This window comes from Sarcophilus harrisii, chromosome 4 (genome assembly GCF_902635505.1).
Source record: "Sarcophilus harrisii chromosome 4, mSarHar1.11, whole genome shotgun sequence".
NCBI classification, from domain to species: domain Eukaryota; kingdom Metazoa; phylum Chordata; class Mammalia; order Dasyuromorphia; family Dasyuridae; genus Sarcophilus; species Sarcophilus harrisii.
In genome coordinates, this window is record NC_045429.1 from 266,661,173 (window position 1) to 266,680,439 (window position 19,267).

A 19,267-nucleotide genomic window follows, 5' to 3' on the forward strand; every position below is an offset into this window, starting at 1 on the left:
CTAGAATCAGAGTGGAACCTTTATTTTACTGGGATAACTGGTCAGGATGTCAGACTCATTTTTTTTTTCATGGAGTCTCTTAGCCCAACTTTCCACCCCACCTTTAAACATTTAAAACTCACTGTTTCCCTAAGGTGTGGTTTAGGGATTTGTGGAATTTTTTCCTTAATAATAAATAAATTGTACTAATATTAAAACTCCCTCTTCTCTCAGTCTGTTTTTATGTTCACTGGGTGGATTATTTTAATTAGCTATCAACCACATAAAGAGAATTATTCTTGATTTCCCATGAATCATCCCTTTCCTTAGCACAAAGTAGCAGATTTATAACTGTTGTTGTTATTATTATTCTTTCATTGGCACTGTTGATAATTAAGTGAATACAAAATTTGATTAGGGAGATGGAACTGAAATACAGAAAGAACAGATCTTATTTCAGGTTTTCATTTACCTGACTGTCTCCCAGACAGTTCAACAATAATAATGACTCACATTAACACAGTCCTTTAAAGTTCAGAAAGTAATTTTCCCAGAAGTGTCCACTAAGATCACAACTCATATGGTCACAACTCATAACTGAATGTGGAGATCATAAAATTATGATTTAGTATCAGTAAATGTATATCTTTTTTATATACTACATAAAAATTTTGGAGGCAAAAAGGGGTCATAAGTAGAAAAAGTTTAAGAAGCTCTGGTCTAAGATAAGCATTGCAAATATGATTAACCCCATTTTATAGAGTCAGAAAAGTAAGTGATTTGTCCAAAATCTCACAACTACTAAGTAAAAAACACCAAGGATAGTACAATTTCCATTATACCACGTTGCCTCTCACAATTCAACAAATGTTAAGTGTGCAGGGGACTGTGTGAAGATCAAGCAATTAACTCCTCCCAATTAACTTTCTTACCCTGAAAAATTGATATAATGACATTATTTATTTGTAGTCTTACTCCTAGTAATTTTTTCTTTATGTGATTCTAGTCCTTAAAATTTTCCTCTCCTGCTTCACGACATGGATGTGAATTTGGGGGATTGGGGGCTTAAGGGCTACGCCAGTATAGTATATACTAGCAGATTTTACAAACTGGAAAAGCTTTAGGTAAAGCAAAATATATATCTGTTATCAGAGACAATAAATTTTAAAGCACTTAATAATTATGGTTTAGGCACTGTGTTAGGTAGTAGAAAAAAAGAAATAATCCTTGTCTTCAAGGAACGTAATTTCTATGTAGAGAAGCAACATGCACACATATAAGTGTATTATAAATAATATATATAAAACATATAAGTTTTATGTATATATATATATATACACACACACACAAATACATGCAAAATAATTTGGTGGGAGGGAGGAAACAGTAGCAGCTAGGGAATACCTGGAAAAGACAGATAGAAGTGGTACTAGAGCTATAGCCAATATGGTTAAGTCCAGAGAAGCTTATCACCAAACAATTGACCATCAGGCGATGATTCTTTCTTTGTTTCTTTCTCTCTCTCTCTCTCTCTCTCTCTCTCTCTCTTTCTCCCTTTCTTCTTTCCTTCCTTTCTTCCTTCCTTCCTTCCTTCCTTCCTTCCTTCCTTCCTTCCTTCCTTCCTTCCTTCCTTCCTTCCTTCCTTCCTTCCTTCCTTCCTTCCTTCCTTCCTTCCTTCCTTCCTTCCTCCATTTATGAAACCATCTACACTAAAGAATGAAGGGATTGTGTTTCACATCAGCAACAGGAGTACTCAACCTGATGATACAACAGACCCTTGAAATATTGAAGAATAAGTGATTTTTTTCAACACTCCTTGAAAGCTGTTTTTTTAAGCTTGTAGATAGCACTGTCTTGTATAACAAGCTTTGGATGCATCAGAAGGCTGTGGGCCCAATTCTGTCTCAAACTAATGAGTCAATTAACCTTCTGACCTAGTTTAATAAATAGCTGTCTCCATATTTACTTTAGGAAAACTAAAACAATGCCTGTGATGTGTTTTGAACTGTTCAAACTAAAAGGGGTAAATACATTACAGTGTTATTTGTTTTTTTACCACTTTTTAAAAAGAGGAGTGGGGTGTGTGTGTGTGTGTGTGTGTGTGTACTTAGATACCTGCTTTAAGTATATCTTCCTAGGAGACTCTTTACACCAACAAAATGGACAATTATTTAAACCTCTAACCCTGTAAACTTCCTGTGGGCATTCTGTAGCTTCTTTTCCTCTGGTAATAGCATTTAATGTTCATAAATAACAATTATGAAATTGCCAATTAATCTTAATGTTTATAATAAACAGCAGCATGACAAAGTACAGAGGTGTCAAATTAGGACCTTTCTATTCTCTAGCTGACCAGAACCAGATTAACATATAACAGGGTACTATCTGACAATAAATAAAAACACAGTACAATAACTTAGTTAATGTGAAATTGGGGTTATCTAAGTCAATATGTGACCAAAGATTTCTTTGTATTTGAGTTGGATATCACTGCTGTGGTACATAGAAAGACTGCCTCAGTCAAGGATAATGGGTGCAACTCTATTTCTAACACATTAGTGGGTAATTCTGGGACCTCTCTGTCCCCTCTCCCAACAACAATGAGCTGCAAAGCAGGTGCTGACCTGTATGAGTTAGTAGAAGGAGCTTCTATACTAAGGAAAACATAATTCTAGTCCCTTCCTTCACCCCCCCCCCCAAAGTTAACAACACTAATCTCTTATTTGTGTACACTATACCATGATTTACAAAACAAAAAGAAAAAGCAAAAACAAAAAAACTTTCACAAACATTCAGGGATTTTTTGGTAAATGTTTTACAAGCAACTCTAAGCTGGGGAAGGGTATATATAGGCCCAATACATTTAAGTTTAATCTGCACTACTAAAATTTCTATCACTTTTATGAAAAAGAATCAAAGATTTCATGAAGTATATAAGTTTATGCAGCTTGTGAATTGTCAGTTTATGAAGTATAAATGCTCAGATCAAAAATGGCCTTTGTGGCCCAGTGAGAGATAGTTCTATCACATCACAGGACAATATACACTTCTTATGGACAGAGACTATTTAATTTTTGTCTTTTTATTCCTAGCACAGTACCTGACTACACAGGCATGTAATCTTTTTCAAACCAAAATGAATTAGCTAATATGATACCTATAAGATAACCTGTTTAGATGAGAAAGCTGTTTAGTACGGTTTTCACCTTGTCCTATAATCACTGAACACTAATAGTCACTTCTATTATAGATCATATACTAGCATGTGTGCACATGTATGTGCGTATGTATGTGTTTTTATACCATTATAGAGACTAAGAAACCTTGTGGATACAAAGTTAGAAGTAATGAAAACCTGGAATCCAATCCAATTCCAGCCAATCCAACCTAATCTAATCCAACAAGTATTCTGTCTACTATATGCAAAGTACCATGCTCAGCAATTCAAGTTTTTGTCAAGTGATTACAATATGCAAGGAACCCGAATTAAACACTAATCATACAAAGAAAAAAAAAATCATCCTCTTGAGGAGCTCCATCTCTGCCACAAGATGTGTGACTTCAGTTTTCTCATCTATAAACTGAAATAGCAATGCTTGTTTTTAAAGTTGTTTTCTGTCACGTCTGACTCTTCATGACCCAATTGGGGATTTTCTTAGCAAAGATACTAGAATGATTTGCTATTTCCTTCTCCAGCTCATTTTAAAGATGAGTAAACTGAGTATTCCACAGCTAGTAAGTGTCTGAGGCTATATGTGAACTCAGGTCTTTCTGACTCCAAGCTGGGTGTTCTATCTACTTAGCTGTTCCAAATCTCTGTTGTTCCTGTTGAATAGGATCATATGAGATAGCATATGTAAATGCTTTGCAAATGTAAAGCCCTGCATTGGATCCATTTATGATTCTTGCAGAGACATGAGTACAAACTGTAAGTTCACATTTTTGGAAAAAGTTTACATCTCCAGTTCATTTCCCTATAGAAATATTGAGTGGATTTTTGAATGCATTAGTTACTGTGATTATAGTATGCTATTTGGTTAAGAAATTAAGATATTAAGCAATTATCATATCTCCTGAAATCCTAATGATTTGTTCTCATTAAAATTTGACAATACCCTGAAAGAAGTATAAGTTAAGAGGTATACTATAAACATGTAAACATCAGTATCCAATATTGAGATCTAGATGTTAGGGAACAAGCACTTTTTTTGAATCTTTGCTGTTTTTCAATCTTCATGACCCCATTTGGGGTTTTCTTTACTAAAATACTGGAACAGTTTGCCATTTCCTTCTTCACCTCATCTTACAGATGAGCAAACTGAAGCAAACAGGGTTAAAGGGCTTTGTCTAAGGTTACACAACTCGTTAGTGTCTGAGGCTAGATTGGAACCCAGAAAAATGAGTCTTCCTAACTTCAAGATCGGATGTCTATCCATTGCACCACCTACCTGCCCCTTTCTGGATACCTACTTTATTTGAAGCATCAAGCGAGCAGTTAAGGAGGTTGAGAGGAAAGGAGAGAAGGGAACATCAAAGAATTTCATGTCCCTAAAAAGCTTATGAGATAATTGAGAAAGACAAACCATAAATATTAAATCATGTGTGAACAATGACAAAGTAACATGTTAAAAAGCCTGAAATAATATATTACAAAAAGCAAAGGGGGAAGTGAAGTGATTTGGAGGAAAATGGTTGTGAAAGTAGAACGGGATTAATTTAATAGAGATTCTTGGAAGATATGAGTTTTGAACAGTTAAATAAAAAAAAAAAGATAGTGAATTGGATTGGCAGAAAGCAGGATCCACGGGATCTTTCATAGTGGAATCCTTTATTTTCTTGTTTGGGCAATAGTTCTTTTTTTGTTTCATTTTTGTTATACTACAATCCTAGTGAGATAATAAATTCATTTCTTCATATCCCTCATAATGCCTATCAGACTATATGCTCAAGAAATATAATAGATTGAATTGAACTAAATTAAAGGAGGGGAAAGGCATAAATTAAAGGGCAATTAGGTGTACAGTGGATAGCATGCTGGGCTTGGAATCAGGAGAACTCATCTTCCTGAGTTCTAATTTGGCTTTAGAAACTTACCAGCTGTGGGACCCTGGGCAAGTCACTTAATTCTGCCACATTTTCCTCATTTATAAAATGAACTGGAGAATGAAATAGCAAAGCACTCCAACAGCTTTGCCAAGAAAACCCTAAATGGAGTCCCAAAGAGTCAGACATAACTGAAACAACTAAACAAGAGGAAAGAGAGCTGGAGAATAGAGGGAAATGTAGGTAAAGGTAAAGAAGAAAAGAACAAATTACATAAGGAAACCATCTGACTGGCCTGACAGCTTTATATGGATTATAGTACATAGAGATGATTTGAGAATTAAAATAGAAATGACTTACAGAGGATTCTGACCTCAAGTCTCAGTATGTTTATATTTGATGTGATAGGTAATAAAAAGTCAGTGTATAGTATGATGAAAATGGTATTTGAGAAAAATGATTCTAGAAAGCACTATGTAAATCAGAGTACATCAAGAGAACTAATGAATTTTCTGCCTTTTTTTTTCATTCAGTCAGAGTCCATGGATTCTTAGAGTTTCAATCAAGATAAAACTTCTGCCATTTGATGACATTTTCTGAATGATTTAGGCTTGAGGAGAAAGAGGCAAAAAAAAGAGAGGGAAGGAGAAGGAAGAGGTGGTTAAAAAAAAAGGGGGGGGAGAGAGAGAGAGAGAGAGAGAGAGAGAGATGACAGAGACAGAGTAGAGAGAGAGAGAAACAGAGAGATGAGAGAGAAAGATAAATATCCTTTTACTTGAATTACTTGAGTAATTGTCTTAACTCCCTGCAAGACCTTAGATTTCAAAGTCTGAATTCAGTTATATAAACCTGAACAAATAAATATTCTCTGACTTACGTCACTTCTTCCTAGAAATTTTCTAAATTCATCATTGTTGTTTTCTCTAATCTCTCCTTGACTTTAATGAAATCAAACTCAGTGGTATCAAATACAAATAGATCTTACACATTGATTTTGAAAAAAAATCACAGATTAACATTATCTACACTGTACTGAATTTTTTAAAAACATTTCCCAATTACATTTTAATCTGGTTACAGCGCTGCTCGCATGAGTGTTGCAAGTCAGGAGTTGACACCTCTGCTTTAAACAACTGCCAAACAATCTTTCTATTATCAGGACTTTTAGTCATCTTATTCTTCAGTTCAAAACCTTTCAAGGGCTCCCTATTGCCTGATAAGTCATATCCAAACTTTTTAATTTGACATTCATTGTTATTGTTGTTCATCCTTTGTTTTTGAAGGGGACTAATGACATCACAGGGGATGTCTTGACTTGCAAGTGAACTGGATTTAAATGCAGCAAAGTCATCAGTCTCATTCTCCTCCCGAATCATCAAAGTCCAGTGACAAGACAAAAGTCAAGACGCCTGGCTATGGCCCAGGATGTAATGGATAACCTTGGCGTCTTTGATGTCTGACCATCTGCTCCCTAACACTTATCTCAGTTGTCTTCGTGGCCTTTAGAACAAATTGTTCTCGTTAGCCCACTTCATTGACAGGCTTGAGGCTGTAGTGCAATGCTACCCTGTCTTTTCAGCATTATCTCATAATATATCCCCTTCAGTATATTCTACACCTCAGTGACACACACATATGACATTTTCCTGCTTCAGGCTGTTTGTTAGCTATGCCTGCTGAAATCCTACATATCTCTTAAAGTCTCACTCAAAAGCCATTTCCTCCATGACACCTTTGCTGATCCTTCCTCCTTTATTGACAAGATTTCCAGCTGTGGACCTGAGACATCACTTTATTTACACTTATTTGTTAGGGTATATTTATTTGAATACATGCCATATCCCCACCTGGAGTACAAGCTGTGTGAGGGCAGGGGCGGTGTCCTATCTATTCTTGGTATTTTAACATTTCTTAAATAAAACAGAATTTAATTATTTATTTACCCAAGTGAAGGAAAAATTAAGATATATCATCCATAATATATCTCTTAAATAACATTCATATCTTCTGAATTGGTTCCCAAACCCATTTATGAACTGCAAATAATGATCAACCAAGGTTGGGGCTCATGGCATCATGAACTCGCATTGGTTTCATTCTGAGAACTGGGGAATCTCTGTACAGAAAATTGCTGTGCAGTTATTCTTCACACTCATCAGTATCTCTAGTTTGCTAAGTACAATTTATTGTATCAGTCTGAAATATTCTGTAAGTACAGAGACTACATGATTACTAGAATTGACTTAAGACAATCCTGTTCAATACAGTACTTTCTCTGAAAGTCAGAGGAACTGACTAGTCACTCTACCATTTACACTCTATATTTACTACTTGTATGAAGTCACTTAGCTTTTTTAGGCCTTAGTTTCCCAAACTATAATATAAAGGGACTGGATAAATGACCTCCAGGGTCCATTATAGGCTCCAGGTTTATGACGCTATGATCCTATAAGTTTACACAAACAATAATAAATAAGAAAGAAAATTATTAGGTATATACAAATCCTAAAGGGAATTTGAATATATCCTCTCAAGACTACTGCCTTAAGAAAGCTCATATTCCCTTTTTATATCACTTACTAATTGCTTAATTCTCCCCCAAACTAGAACAAGGAGGTAAGGGTTTCATTATTTTGTCCTTAAAGGAAAGTTTTGTCTTGAAACTACTGTTGGGATATTGGGGAGGTGAGAATAGAGAAGGAAGACAAACCAGTTATTTCTTCAGTGTGGGGAACTCTCAGTAGGGAAATTGCCTCCACCAATGCAGAGTTATAACTGTTCTTCAATTTACAGTTTTAGAGAATTTCATGAACAACTGAAAGACTGAGTGACATGCTAAGGAATTATAGTCAGTATTTGTCAGTGGGAAGAATTGAACCCAAGTTTTTCTCACTTTCAGGGCCCTCTTTCTACTCACTAGGCTCTACTACCAGAATAAACTAGTATAATTTTAGTTAGCTCCTCAAAAGGAACTCTAATACTTTAAGAAGATGCCCATAATTAATTTCAGACCAGAAATTAATAACAAAAAATTTTATATTATCATTTGGTTTCAAGCTGTAACAAAAGTATGTTTTGGCACTATTACTAACTGTTAGCAGCAAGTTCTGGAAACAGATGCAATCTTGATATGTGTCCTAAATATGAAACACATTGCAGAAAGACTTGGAGATAAAAATACATACTGCTTATGCACAGATCTTACTGGGCTATTTCCTGTCCTTATCAGCAACAAACGTTCCACTTGTTTTGCCCTTTCTTTGTTGTCTTTTTCACATCCCAGGTGAAAAAATTTTGTTTCCTCTCTTCCTCCTCCACTTCTCTTTCCCTTCTATTCTCCCCACTTTGTTTGACATCTCCTTCCCATTTTAAGTGTATCATCTCAAGATGGTCCATTTTCTCCTTCTTTTCCTCTCAAATCTCTCATTTTCTTTTTCTGGAACTTTCTCATATAGTGAAGAGTTAAGATTAACAAAGTGTAATTTAGAACAATACCAGGAAGCCCAAGAAGCAAAGCATTCAACTTTCTATCTCTCCAGAAATCAAGAGTTTCATTCTCTAGAATCGATTCCTCTCAAGACAACCTCCTAGAGCAGATTTAGGTATTCATTTCAGGGTTAAAAGGTGCTTAGGTCACCAGAAAGGGATCAAAAGTGAAAACCTTGCCATTTTGAAATATATCATTTAAAATGTGCCTAACATATAATTTGAAATAATCAAAACATTCAGCCAGTTAGCGTGCCTCCTTTCCCTGTACTCCTCAAGAACCTCTTCCCCATTATCCATTGCCAAACAAATGGCTGACTCATCTCCCTGTGCTTTCTATAGATGGGTGACAGTGGTGCAATGATCTCATGATTTTTCTATAACCTTTTGTCTTGTCTTTCCCCATCCTCTCCTCTTCTTTCTCCTCCAGAATGGTGGTTTCCTGTCCATATTATCTTGGAGTTCTCCAAAGTTTAAAAAATAAATAAAGGTACCTGGGTGCCAGTAGAACATTTTGGTTTTGTTTCATTTTGTTTTGTTTTGTCATTGTCTCCCTAAAATCTAGCATAGGGCTTTAAGGGTACATTGGTACAGGGCACCTATATGAAAGAACTTTTAATTCATCTGACTCTTGTTGCTAAAGAGATGGAAAAAATGTCTTTTTGCAACCCCAAATAACCACTAATTAAATGCAAAAATGCTTTAAACCAGCTAAGGATGGAAGAGACAACCATCTGGGCCATCTGCTGAAAATGTCTATCACAAAGGAAGTATTCCTAGCAAGGAATGCCTGATAAGTTTTTCTATCATGGAATATCACTTTAAAAAAGTCTGTAACAAAAGAAAATGGGGATTAAAAATTCTAAAGTGGAATGAGGTCATACTTGATTTTTAAAAAAATATCAGTGGGTTTACCACAATTTTCATCTGTCTTGTAAATGAGCAGAATAAGTTGACTTTTTCATACTTTCCTATTCTCTGTAATCATTTCTAACATTTACCTAAAATGTTTATAAAGTACTCTCTTTTGAGCTTGAAATCAAGAGCATGACTTCTGGGAATTTTCAGAGTCCTACTAAGCATTATATCATTTCTTATATCATGCACTGAGACACCTGTAAAAGGACAATTCCTATTAAGCTATTTTATACCCAAAAGAACTGTCACACAGCTAACCTAAGGGTGAAGTCAAAGTCATAGAATCTTTGAAGCGGAGTCTAAAATTTAAGTTCAATGACACTTACCCTACTCTCTAGCTCCCCTTTCCTCCCATCGAAAACTGTTGTGAGAATACATAGAATCTTTCTTTTTACAATAACCCTGAAAAATTTGCCTGAATTAAAACAAAATCCTCAGGTTTCTTTTTGGGATGACTTTCCATGAAATGCATAAATATTCCCCCACTCCGAGCAGGTTTGACTCTTTTCATGACTAAATCTTTCTCCTATGCAAGAGTGGTTTTATATATGACAGAAATGAAACCTCATACAAACCACGGAAGAGAAACACGTATGAAACCAAAATCATATAGTGCACACTGGTTTCATTCTGAGTCCTAGAAACTCTACACAAACACTCACTCAAGCCATGACAACTCAACCTGAACATCCATGAACACTTCTCTGCTTCACTGTCCCCAAGTCATCCTGCAAAGATAAAAGGGTCCCATCTGCTGCTGCTTCCCCAGTACCACCCAGTGCAAAGCAGAGAGCTAGCTGCAAATATTTCTGCAGTTTGGGCCAGCAGGTCAGCTTACTTTTTCTTTTCTTTTCTTTTTCTTTTTCTTTTTGACTTTTTTTGGGAGGGGGGGTTGAGTTTTTTTGTTTTTGTTTTTTTTTTGTTTTGTTTTTTGGCTAGTGAAATCAAGGAATTTTTAAGAATGCAGAGATACTAAAGCAATCACAGTCAATATAAAAGAGAAAAAAAAACGTCAAACACTCAACTTGTTAATGTCTTGAATGCTTTTGTTTAGGGTCCATTAAGTTTAACAACTTCCCCCGTGGCTTTAAATGAGGGCTGCTTCAAAATAAGAGTGGCTCTTATTAAACTTAATTACTTGCCCTGTGGCTTCCATGCCAAAGGTGTGTCTACCAAGCAGGTGTTGACTAAAAAGCAGGGCTGTCTCCCGAGTAAAACAAAAAAACAGAAAACAAAAACAAACAACCCATATTTTCATGAAATTTTTGCTTTGGCTTTCAGAGGTTGATTGTTACAGTTTTGTAGTTCTAGTTTTTTAGGGAGTATTCTTAAGAAATAAGAACTGATCCTATCCAAAGCTAATATTGGCTTACTGTAGGATCAGAATGAGCAGCAAGAATACAGGGATTGGAATGAGAATGAGTTCAATTCTTAGCTCTGCCATTTATAACCCAAGTCTTCTCTATAAAATGAGGGAACTGGGCTTGACCAGGAGTTCTTAACCTAGTATCCACGAACTTGTTTTTAAAAATGTTTTTGTAACTATTTCCATATGATTGGTTTCCCTTGTACATTGTACATTTAGTAGCATGAGAGAGTACATAATTCCAAAAGAGGTTAAGAGGATATTGGAATTTTAGGATCATAGATTCAGAGTTGCAAAAGACATCAGAGGCCATTTAGCCCAAACCTTTCATTTTATAGGTAAGGAAACTGAGGCCCAATGAGATGAAGTAATCTGTCCAATGTCACAAAATTAGTAGCTGTCAAAAAGGGTCTGAACCCCATTTCTTTACACTATTCCATGATCCTTCCTTCTAATATCGTATCCATCTTTAACTCTACGATCCCAGGAAATGACCCATGATTGTAGTAAAAGGTGGTCTTGGGGCTTATTTTCAATTACTTAGACCCAATAATGTTGGGTTGTTAATACTCCCCCAATCCCTGAAGAAGGAAAAACAATAACAATACCTTCCTAGGCCTCAGATGACCAGATGGGGATTTTCCACCAGCAATTTCTAGATTCTGTGATTGTACTGAAAACATTTTGTTTGTCATAATTCGATTCATTTAGTTGATTGGGTTGACCTTTCAAAATACTAGAGCTTAGTATAACAAATGCCTTCAAAGGTCCTGTGTGGTTGGCTATTTAAGGGAATTGTTAATTCTTATACTTCAATACTCTGATAGATCCTGTGATTTCCATGGTTGTGGTTCCTCCTTCTACCATTGTTCAACCCAAACCTTCCATACAGCTTCCCTAAACTGCATCCTATCCTGCAGCTCAGTTTATTCTGTAGCAAAATGGGAATCATGAATACTTGCAAATAATCCTTCCCTCATTCATCACTACTTACTTTATTGAAACGTTTTCTTCCAAAGTCACCATTGTCTCACATTGTCCATTCCAATGGCTTTTTCTCTATCCTTATTCTTGATGAATCCTCCCTTGATTCCCTATTCTCTGAATCTTTTAGTACCCTTATCTTTATATACAGTTTGCATTCCCATATATGTCTACATATAAGAACCTTTAGGGCAAAGGGATGCTTTACTTTTATCTCAGTCTCCTCCGTGGTTAGAACACTATATGGCACAAACTAATTACTTCACAAATGATTGACTAATTGGATTTTCTTTGTTTCTTAGTGTTTCTTATCTTGTTTGTTTCTTAGCTATCCATGAATAGGTTGTTTCCTCCCAATGAACTGCAAGCTCAGCTCTTTGTGAGCAGGAGCTATTTTGTTTGGGATTTTATAAACTCAGTTGCTTGTGAGATGCCATAGTAGGAGCTTAATGAATGTTTAGATTTTTAACTTGTTCTGCTTAGATATTTAAACATCATGAAAAGGAGCTAAGGTGCAAAAGTATTTGTTTCAAAGAAAAAAATATGGTCCTTCTCCCAAGGATTTTTATTTCTCTCTACAGATTGTGGAATGAGTGTCCTCCTCCAGAATGGAGAAACAACACTACTCAATCTAAGGCATTTTCTAACCCATTGACTTTCTTTCTTTTTTTTTTTTTTTCATAATTATAACTTTTTATTGACAGAACCCAAGCCTGGGTAATTTTTTTTTTTAAACAACATTATCCCTTGTACTCACTTCTGTTCCAACTTTTCCCCTCTCTTCCTCCACTCCCTCCCCCAGATTAGCCCAATTGACTTTCAACTCTGATTCTTCCCGACATTTCAGAGAGACCTGCAGTAAAGTGCCAGAATTAAGTAAAAGAGTATAAAATTTAGAATTGGAAAGAGCATTAAAGACTAAAAGGATCTTATAGATCAGAGCCTATAACATTTTACAAAGGAATAAAATGGGTCCCAGAGAAAGGAAGTGACTTTTCTGAAATCCAATCAGCAGGAAGTAGCAGTGCTGGGATTTAACCTCAGTTCTTTTGATGAAAAATCAAGTGCTCTTTCCACTATACTATTAAGTTCTTGAAGATCACCATTCAATTCAAAGGACCACACTCTGGAGACCTCACAGCACCATCTGTGACTACTTAATGAGTGTGGAACAAACTTAGAAAGGCATGTTCACCCACCTCATCCCCAAAATAAGTATACCTAGAGTTTCCTGGCATGTAATGTGGAAGATCTCAAGTTCTGACACTCAAGCTGAAGTATCAGACTAATAAGAAACAATATTTCTTTTTAAAGTACGGTAATAACATGATTTTCTTTTGAAAAGTCAGTAATTCTTTATTTATATATTATTTAGTAATGGGCTCCAGAGAAATAATTATAAATCTTGGTGTCAAGTGTCACAAATGCTTTGAACATCAAAAATATTGTGTGAATGTCATCGTTATTATGGGGACAATGGATGGACATGTGTGTGTGTGTGTGGGGGTTCTCCCTTCCTTATTCTGACATTCCCTTGTCTTAACTAAAATCAATAAGGAATAACCTAGTAGTACCACGATTTCAGCACCAGATTTCAATATGGCTATTCTGTGAATATATTTAGGGCATAATACAATGAAATAAAATTTTTTTTAAAGAATGGCCAATAAGCAAGTATGTGAATGCACTTAAGGGCTATTTTTAAAGGAATTCTATATCAAATTCTCTCTTTTTGTTTTTTTTTTTTACTATTAATAATCATCCTCTAAGGAATGAAAAACTGATTACTAAACCAATCCGTATATCTATATATTCTATCATTTATATACTCCATCCAAACAGATTTAGTTACTGGGCTGTCTCATTATAAGGTAGTCTCACTTATAAGAGTGCTATGATATGGTCTTCCCAAGGTTAGCACTAGATACATTATATTTCCTTTAAAAAAATACATGGCTCATCCTATTTGCACATGAGTCCCTGAAAGAAATGGTTTTAATGGGCATGGTGTTCTTCAGATGTTACATAAGGGTACCAAGAATGCAAAGGAACAATTCTGAGAGAATTCAAAATGGCAACTGCACCAAATAATTCTGCCCAACGTAACTCCTGGTAAGGATTCTCCCTACCTGGAACCAAGGCTGGATGTATCAGGGTTCCTCCAGCTTCCTGACAGCTTAAGTCCAATTGTTTCTTCCTTTTATACCATATGCTGACAGGAGGGATTTTCTGTTCTATTTTATTAAATGTTTATACAGCACTTCTCACCTGGGCATTAAAGTATTTCTCTTGTAATGATTCAAGGAAATGTTAGAGAAGGTGGGAAGAAACTGGACTAAATTCAGTTCAAAACTAGTTTAAAGCAGAGACTTGTTCTCCACTCTTGCCCTGGGTCAATATGAAGCTGGTTCATGAGTCAATTTCTGGCAACACCTTCCTTCCCTGTAGAATGGGAATGTGTATGTGTAACTATTTCGTGATGCTTTAAACACTATTCATTTTAAGAGGATTGGAAACACTCTTAACTAACTAGAATGCCAAGTAGACTTAATTATCACATATATATGGATTCTTTTCATTGTTGGCTTTCTTAGTTGATAGTTGGGTTTTTCTTTTTTCACTACGTTCTTGTACTTTTATATAAGGAATACCCCTCATAAGTAAATCCCTCAGGTAGTTAATTTTCCAGCTATTTTATTCACAACTAGAGGTTCTCCTAGGTTTTTCAGGAAGTCACATGGCCAAATCTAACTGTTTTACCTAAAAAAGCTGGGCAGATTAATGGAAATAGGGGACCCAAACAGAAACAAGATTATACTATGAAAGTCAAATTAATATGGCACTGTTCAAAAAAAAAACAAAACCCTACTCTTTCAGAAGGAAGAGAAAGTCAGTAGAGACTCACTGTTGTCATACACTCAAGCCTTCAATTCCATCTAAATACTCATCTTTCTTCTATGTTTTCTATCTGCCTAAATGAGATGGAGATCCCAATGAACAGAGAATATGTCTATTTTTATGTTATATGACTTCGGAAATATGTATACCAATTGTAACAATGAAAAACAGTGACATGTTGTTTTCCAAAGAACTCTGTCCCCTGCCACCCCAAACCCACTTCCCTCCCTACTCACCCCCAAGAGAATCCATCTGCTGCAGAAAATATGGTGTGCACTAGGACCAGAGAGAACTTTTCCTGCTATTTGCTTGAGAAACAAAGCTTTCCCTCCTCCCAAGTTGAAAGAAATAAAGGAGTCTGAACTAATCAAAACCTGCAAGCCTGCTGGCGGAGGTTCAACTTGTCAGTGATGCAACTCAGCGGAGTGAATAACGGCTGCGAGCTTTGCAGAAAATGAGAGAGAGACAGACAGACAGAGAGAAACAGAGACAGGGACACAAAGAGAAAGAAAGAAAGAAAGAAATTAACCTGGCCAGGAGTCAAACAGGTGTATGGGGCCTGAAAACTTGGATGGGGAACAGTGTCTGGCAAACACAGGAAGTCAGACACAGAATCCAATTCTTTCTGGTCTTTGTTTTGGTGTTTGTTGTTATTTTAGAAAATTGAGACTTGCTTGATTCATATGATACACACTGTTGTTTAGCCAGAGGCTCTTCAACCTTTCTCTTACTGCCTGTCAGCAATCTTCATGGGACCATTCCTGGTGATTTAAAAAAAAAAAATGGATTATCTGAGATAAAGAGGACCACCTGACTGTTTAAAGTAGGCAACTTGATGGTGTCCCAGGAGTCTTTGCAGTGCCTTTCAGAGGATGGAGCATGAGCACTTGTACATATGATGCGACAGACATAAGTATGATATGTTTTGTATGGATTCCTAAGAAAAAGCTGCCTCTCTACTTTGATCAATCTGAGGCCACATAACTTTTTTCAATGTCTGCAGGGTAACTGCAGCCTGAAGTGACTAGACCAGTTTCTGATAAGAATCTTAAGCACACATGAGTTCTCAGGGAACTGGCTTCCTTGAACTCCTGGGATTTTAAAAGAGGAAGCGTTTAGGACCTAAAGAAGAAATAAATAGAGGGTTATGTCATCAATCTGTAATCCTGTATTTAGTTGAATTTAGGTGGGGAAAGCAAAGAAAGTAACACAAGCAGAAGGAGGTTTGGGGTAAGAGAGGCTTTGGGGGGGGGGGAACCCTGCTTATCAGATGGGATTTCCCACAGTGAATAGTATTCAGCAAGATAATAAAATAAGTGCTAAGGAAGTACCATCTTAAGAAAATGACACTAATAGTTGAGAAGTTTTCATTTCTTGCCGACTCTTAAAGTTTAGAGGTACCTGATCCTCACATTTTGGAAACCTAACTTCCATGTTGCCACACCTTTCCCCACTCCCCTTCAAAACAGAGAATTATTCTAAGTTTTTACAAGGTCATCTCGGCCCATCTTGTTTCCATCTCCACTATGCCACTGTGTGTTTCTGGATTTTAATCGAAATACAATCTTTACCTGAAATTCGTCTGGGCACATCGGTGATGGCAGGAAGCCCCGTACCCCGGGTGGAGGACAGAGGGGTGGTGGAATGAATGGATGGTGATGTCATCTGGCTCAGGTAGGATGGGTATGACTGGTCATATGACCATGGAGGGGATGACTGTGCCTGCCTAGGGTCTAGGAGGGGAAAGAGAAAAGAAACAGAAAAAAAAAAAAGATTTATGATACCAGAAACTAAAACGTTGGTAAATATGGATATCATCACAAAATTTAGGAAAAATAAAGTAGGAAAGATGAGAATAAGGAATGACTACTCCATACCCCCAACCCAACCTAACCCTGAGATTTTCTATTTACAATGAAAACAGTAATTTATAGCCCTTCTTGAGACTGTTCTTGGTCCTTCACTGGCATAATTCAATTGGCAAAATCCTTTTTAGGCTTCTCTGAATTAACCTGAATTTTCTGAATTAATTGCTTAAGTATGTAAAATGGTCTCCAAAGCATTTCTCATCTGACCAATATATTTGTTGATTCTCTTTTGTTCTTATATAAAAATCACATGGCTCCATTTCACAGTTGGGTAATAAGGCACAGGGTTTCTTGGGGGTAGGGGAGAAAGGGGAAATGCAAGGAGGCAGAGGTACAGTATAAATTTTTCTTGTGCTATCACTGAACTTGATTAAGGAAAAAGACATAATTGCATTTTGAAGCCTGCTACCATTAAGAGAGCTAAGGAGCCCCTTCATTATTTGACTTCAACATAAAGCACTTGTGTGTCTGACTTAGAGAAAATGACCCAAAAGAGGAGGCTGGGAAAAGTGTTTTTAATCCCATTAGCATTTGCCCCAAAGATGTCATATGTTTGGAATGTGGCCTACTGTTACCTACAGTCACTGCAATAATAATAGTAATAATGGGCCGCCAACTGGTGGGGCTTAGCCAATGAAAGCTGACAATGTCTTTTGATGTACTACAACAGATTCTTCAGAGGGAATATCTTAAAGCTGAGTAGATTGGGGAAAATGGTAGTATACTACCCAAAAAAGACAAAATAAATATACTATATGATTCCAAAATGAAGTTTTTCAAATAGCTTTGCTTTTAGGTAAGGGTTAGTGTTTCAAGACTAAGACCAAACTTCTGTAATAGACATTTTTTAAACAGTGATGAAAAAAACAAAAAGAAGCCAAACATGTCCTAACTTATCACAAGTTAATTTGTTAGAGTTCATGCATACAGTAGGGATATTTTCCACACTTTAGTTTACGTCTGAATCAGCTCTTATGGATCAGGAAAAAATTTTGCTTTTCTCCTCTTGCTTCTCTATCCCCCAAATCAGAGACCTTTATTTGAAAGGGAATAAGTTCAGTTACTGCTTTATAAAATACCACTACAGTAGAACTTGGGTTTGAAGAAATGAGTATCTATATATGAAGATGAGTTTTCTGAAAGAGATCTCGCCTTGAACCATCCCACTCCTTGCTTTTCCACACACAGCCAAAGTACTTCCAGTAACTTATTGTTTATTTGCTCAGTTAGGGCATAATTTATTTGAAGAGCTGTCTAAATGGAGCATGTTTCCTTGAATTTAAAAAAATCCAAATATGGATATTTGTAAATATATAGACATATATGGGAGTCCTATTCAATTTATCTTTAAGAGAATTAACCCCTTAAGGTTTTTTGTTAAAATTAAGGCTCAGCAAAGGAAATGATTAATATAAACTCTCCTTTTAGAAATCTGAGGAATATTTGATCATTAAATGTAATGAACTTCTGTTGGCAGTGTTTCAAATCTGAGTGACTGGTAGTTGTTATATCTGATATTGACATACTTCCTTGCCTTGCATCATTAATGTAATTCACTATTCAGAGAAATGGTACATAATCTTCAGCTGGGAAGAGTATGATTCCTAACTGCCCTGAAAAGCACTCTTATAAAACAAAAGATTTTGCTCAAGCAAAATTCTCAATAAATGAAAGAAACTAGAGACAGTTCAGACTCTTGAATTAAGTACCTAGGCTTTAAACTGGAACTCAGAAGCTAACTAACCTTTTCTTTATCTTAATTTGCTATAACATTCTAAAAAGTTAACTAACTTTTCTTAAAGTCCATTTCTTTCTTTATACAAAATAAGAATAAAAGCAATTTCATATGAAATTTGAAAACCAAGGAAAATGTTAAAAAAAAAAAAAACAACAAAACTTCACAATGTAAAAGCAATTTAGATGACCAGCTTACAAAAGTTATACTAAGATTATAAATTAAAGGAATTAGAAGAATTTAATCTAGATATGAGAAAAAAGAAGCACCACAGAAAGAACTCTGCCTTTCACTTAGCATCTGTTTGACATTGGGCAAACTGTTTCACTAACAAAATGGCACAGTGGAGTCAGGAAGTCCTGAATTCAAATTCAGTCTCAGACACTTAGGAAAAAACCAACAGACAACTATAATTGTCCTGGATAAATTTACATATCTGTTTAAAGGTAGATCTTCAAGGACAGAGATATTACAACTGAGACTTCAACTATATACAGACATACATATGTGTGTGTGTGTGTGTGTGTGTGTGTATGTGAATATATACACACACACAACTGTAATAAGGACAATGATGCTCTTTTATTTATCCTTGCCACTGAGGCTTTAAAAATTTAAATTGCAATTATAATGTTTTAAGTTAGACACAAGAGAGAGTTTCCTGAATGGATGAGTTATAACTAGTAAAATTTATAAGGAAATGGTACATTTTTCTTCTCTAAAGATCTTAAGAAGAAAAGGAAACCTCTGGGTTCAATCCAATAAGGTTTAGAACTAGCTAACCCTTCAAAGTTATATCTTAAGATTATATGATTTTTCACCTCTCTAGCATAAAAATATGGTCTGCTGGATCAGATCAATAGTTCACCATCCAGCCCAGTGTTCTAGATCTGATAATTGCACTAGTAGAATTTTTTTAACTTAAAAAAATTATTATCTTTTGGGATTAGGTTTAAAGAATGTTTTTATTTTATTTTTTTTAATTACACA

General features: G+C 35.8%; 1 protein-coding gene across 1 annotated transcript in view; it reads right to left on the reverse strand.

The window, feature by feature from the left end:
* The window catches only part of RUNX2 (RUNX family transcription factor 2), a 163,815-nt gene that overhangs the window by 32,139 nt on the left and 112,409 nt on the right, over positions 1-19,267 (reverse strand). The window contains 1 exon segment of the mRNA XM_031968415.1: positions 16,246-16,407. Coding sequence (XP_031824275.1) covers positions 16,246-16,407 — 162 coding nt within the window.